This window comes from Triticum aestivum, chromosome 2D (genome assembly GCF_018294505.1).
Source record: "Triticum aestivum cultivar Chinese Spring chromosome 2D, IWGSC CS RefSeq v2.1, whole genome shotgun sequence".
Classification (NCBI taxonomy): Eukaryota; Viridiplantae; Streptophyta; class Magnoliopsida; order Poales; family Poaceae; genus Triticum; species Triticum aestivum.
In genome coordinates this window covers 83,382,423-83,385,603 of record NC_057799.1, presented here as the reverse complement: position 1 = coordinate 83,385,603, position 3,181 = coordinate 83,382,423, and the positions used below count along the sequence as shown (strand labels likewise).

General features: G+C 42.5%; 1 protein-coding gene across 1 annotated transcript; it reads left to right on the top strand.

The window, feature by feature from the left end:
- Positions 1-875: 875 nt before the first annotated feature.
- LOC123048852 (GDSL esterase/lipase At1g28600) lies at positions 876-2,868 on the top strand. The gene is made up of 5 exons (XM_044471874.1): positions 876-1,131; positions 1,227-1,433; positions 1,518-1,669; positions 2,143-2,416; positions 2,524-2,868. Exons 1-5 carry the CDS (start codon positions 876-878, stop codon positions 2,751-2,753), a joined length of 1,119 nt encoding a protein of 372 aa, XP_044327809.1. The 3' UTR covers positions 2,754-2,868.
- Positions 2,869-3,181: the final 313 nt, after the last annotated feature.

The window sequence follows — 3,181 nt, the reverse complement described above, 5'->3', positions numbered from 1 at the left end:
TTAAGGACCAAACAAAAAACAAAAGAGGTTGTTGAATCAATCATGTTAATCACTATCAAGTTGGTGTGGGCCCACCCATAGCAAATTAGCACGTTTTATCGTATCCTAATCTATTATAAGACATACAAGCAGACGCCAATGACAGTTCCACTTCTCATCAAGGTCAGCCAAAGCCTGGCATGTCATGGGCGATTGCAGGTGTCCCTTTCCTTTACTATTAGTTCAATGCAATTATTATTATCTCCGACAAGCCACATACAATCGGACAAACAAAAAGCCTAGTATGATTCTCAATGTAATTTAACTTTTTATCTTGTCGTTCTGCGTTGAGTTGTCTTCCCATTGCACTGACTTTTATTTCCCTTGATAATACTCAAATCTAACATGTCCTTTGGATGTCTTTATTCCAGAAAAGAAGGGCAGCCTGTTTTTTTTTTCTGGCTGGGCAAGTCGAATTTTGAAATAGTCCACTTCCTTGTGTAAATTTCCATGACACCTCACTTTATTATACTTGCAATTTTTTGATAAGATGTCACTAGTTACGTAATAATGCGAAAAGCTACCTTTTTCCAAAAGGGGTGACATTAGTGTTAGTCAAAGAGAGAATTTCATGCATAGCCAATATTCAGGTATCACAATCTGCAAGTCTAATTTTCTTAAATAAATAAGAGTGCCAAGCTGACGAATTAGTTAGTAAGAAGATGTACATTTAGATTCATAAAAGAAATGCCCACTAAACAAACATTTGGTTGACTGGAAAATCATCATAATATATATGCCTTTTAATTAACCTTCCCTTTGGCTTGTTTAGCACGGTATGCTTGCTTTATATAGCGTCTGGAGACCAAGCATGGAAGACCAGCAAGCAACCAAGTATGAGAACGCCTCATGGAGCGCTCCTCTTGCTCTTCATCCTGGCGTGCCTCCGCGGTGCGTACTCCGGTGGCGGCCGGAGCCGCTTCACCTCCATAATCAGCTTCGGGGACTCGTACGCCGACACGGGTAACTTGGTCATGTGGGCTGATCCCGTCCTTCCGGGTCTACCACTCAAGAACCTCCCCTACGGCGAGACCTTCTTCGGCCACCCCACCGGACGAGCCACCGATGGCCGACTGGTCCTGGACTTCATCGGTAACCACAAATGCACTGCCAAATTTAGTCAACTACTGTCTACAACTACACGTCAATCTTTGCTGATTCTGACCAAAAGAAACTTCATTCTTTAGCCGAGGCTTTGGGTCTGCCTTCCGTGCCGCCGTACCTCGCAAAGGGGAGCAACTTCTCCGCCGGAGTAAACTTCGCCGTGGTAGGAGCGCCGGCTCTGAACCTGACATACCTGCAAGGACTGAACTTGACCGTGAACCCTCCGATCAACAGCTCCCTCCACGATCAGCTCGCGTGGTTCCAGAAACTCAAGCCTTCCCTCTGCAAGGGTAGGTATCTTCAAAAAGGAAAGTGATTATGTCCAGTCCAAGTAATTTACCTCCTCATGCTTACGTCGATGTCGTGTGCTGCAGGGCAAGGTACTGACTGCTTTGAGAGCTCCCTGTTTGTCATGGGAGAGTTTGGAGGAAATGACTACATAAGCTTCCTTCTGTCCAACAGAACTGTTGAACAAGCCAGACCTTATGTTCCTCAAATTGTCGACAGCATTTCCAGAGGCGTAGAGGTACTATGCTGTGCAAAGAATGGATCAAAACTCCATTCTTCCTTTAATTCCCACAATTTACTACTCCATCGACCTGTGTTTTGTTTTGAGTTTTCGTATTCCGCAACGCAAGACTTCTTTACCTTATCCATACACTGGTTGCGTCAAGCCGGCCGTTAACATATACAAATCATTTTGAAATTTTGTTCTTGATTATGTGGCTAAGATCGATGGACTATGGACTTCCGTCTTACAATATTAAAGTATATCTAGTGATGAATCGAATGAAACTAATATGACATTGTAGATATTGGTGTATTTTTGTATGGACTTGGTCCGATTTAAAGGTGTTTGACTTAGCACAAATATAGAACTTCAGGTATTTTGAAACGAGGGTAATATTTTCTATGATGTGTATTCCAAAATCATTTGGATCCAAACAATGCATTTTTCAGTATATATATATAAACCGAGACTTTGACAATCCTCTTCAGAGACTAGTCCAGCATGGCGCAAAGTACATCGTTGTGGCAGACATCTTCCCAATTGGCTGCCTACCGGGAGCGCTCACAAAGCTTGCTAACCCAAACAAGGTGGAGTATGATCGGCATGGATGCCTGAAGAGAGTGAATAGGTTGGCCCGCTACCACAACTCTCTCCTCCGTCAACAGATCATGATGCTCCGGTACAAGTACCCACATACTAAGATCATTGTCGTGGAGTACTACAAACCCTTCCTTGCATTTTTAGATATGCCAGAACATTTTGGTGAGCTGGTCCTTTTATGATAAATTTAGGTCTTCTACAATTCAAAATTAAAGTAGCACCACAAGAGCAAATATGTAACCTTTTAATCTCCTCATGGCATCTTGCAGGACTGAATAGCAGCACAACCCTCCTCACCTGTTGTGGTGCAGGAGGCCCTCCTTATAACTACGACTTCAACGCAGGGTGCGGCCTGCCGAGTGTGACAGCATGCGCAAATCCATACCAAGCGCTTCAGTGGGATGGTTTCCACCTTACGGAGTCCGCCTACAGGACCGTTGCCGATGGTTGGCTCCATGGCCCCTACGCCGATCCACCAATAATGCACGTTGCACGCTAGTACACCCGTAGTTTGTTTCTTACTGGCCTAAAACGCCATATGTACTAGAGTTGAAAATTCAGATCCACGGGCATGTGTAAATTTCTGTCTCTATATGTATTTGGCTTGGAACAGACATCTATTCAACTAAACTAGTGGGGCAACCCATACATTTGTGTGGTTAAATTTAATACATGTTGTTTTCTATTTTTGCCGCACTCTCTCATACAAAACTATGAATATGCTCATATAAAATTATAGAATATAATAATGTTGAAAATAAGCAGTCGCAAATATAAGTATATTATTTTCACTTAAAAATAGCATAAACTTTATATATTAATCGCTGGCTTTTTTTACTACCTAGGTTTTTCCCAATCAAAATCGATGTGTTTATGATTTATGTTCGATACCAGATGACATAATTAATCTCTCTCTCTCTCTCCCTC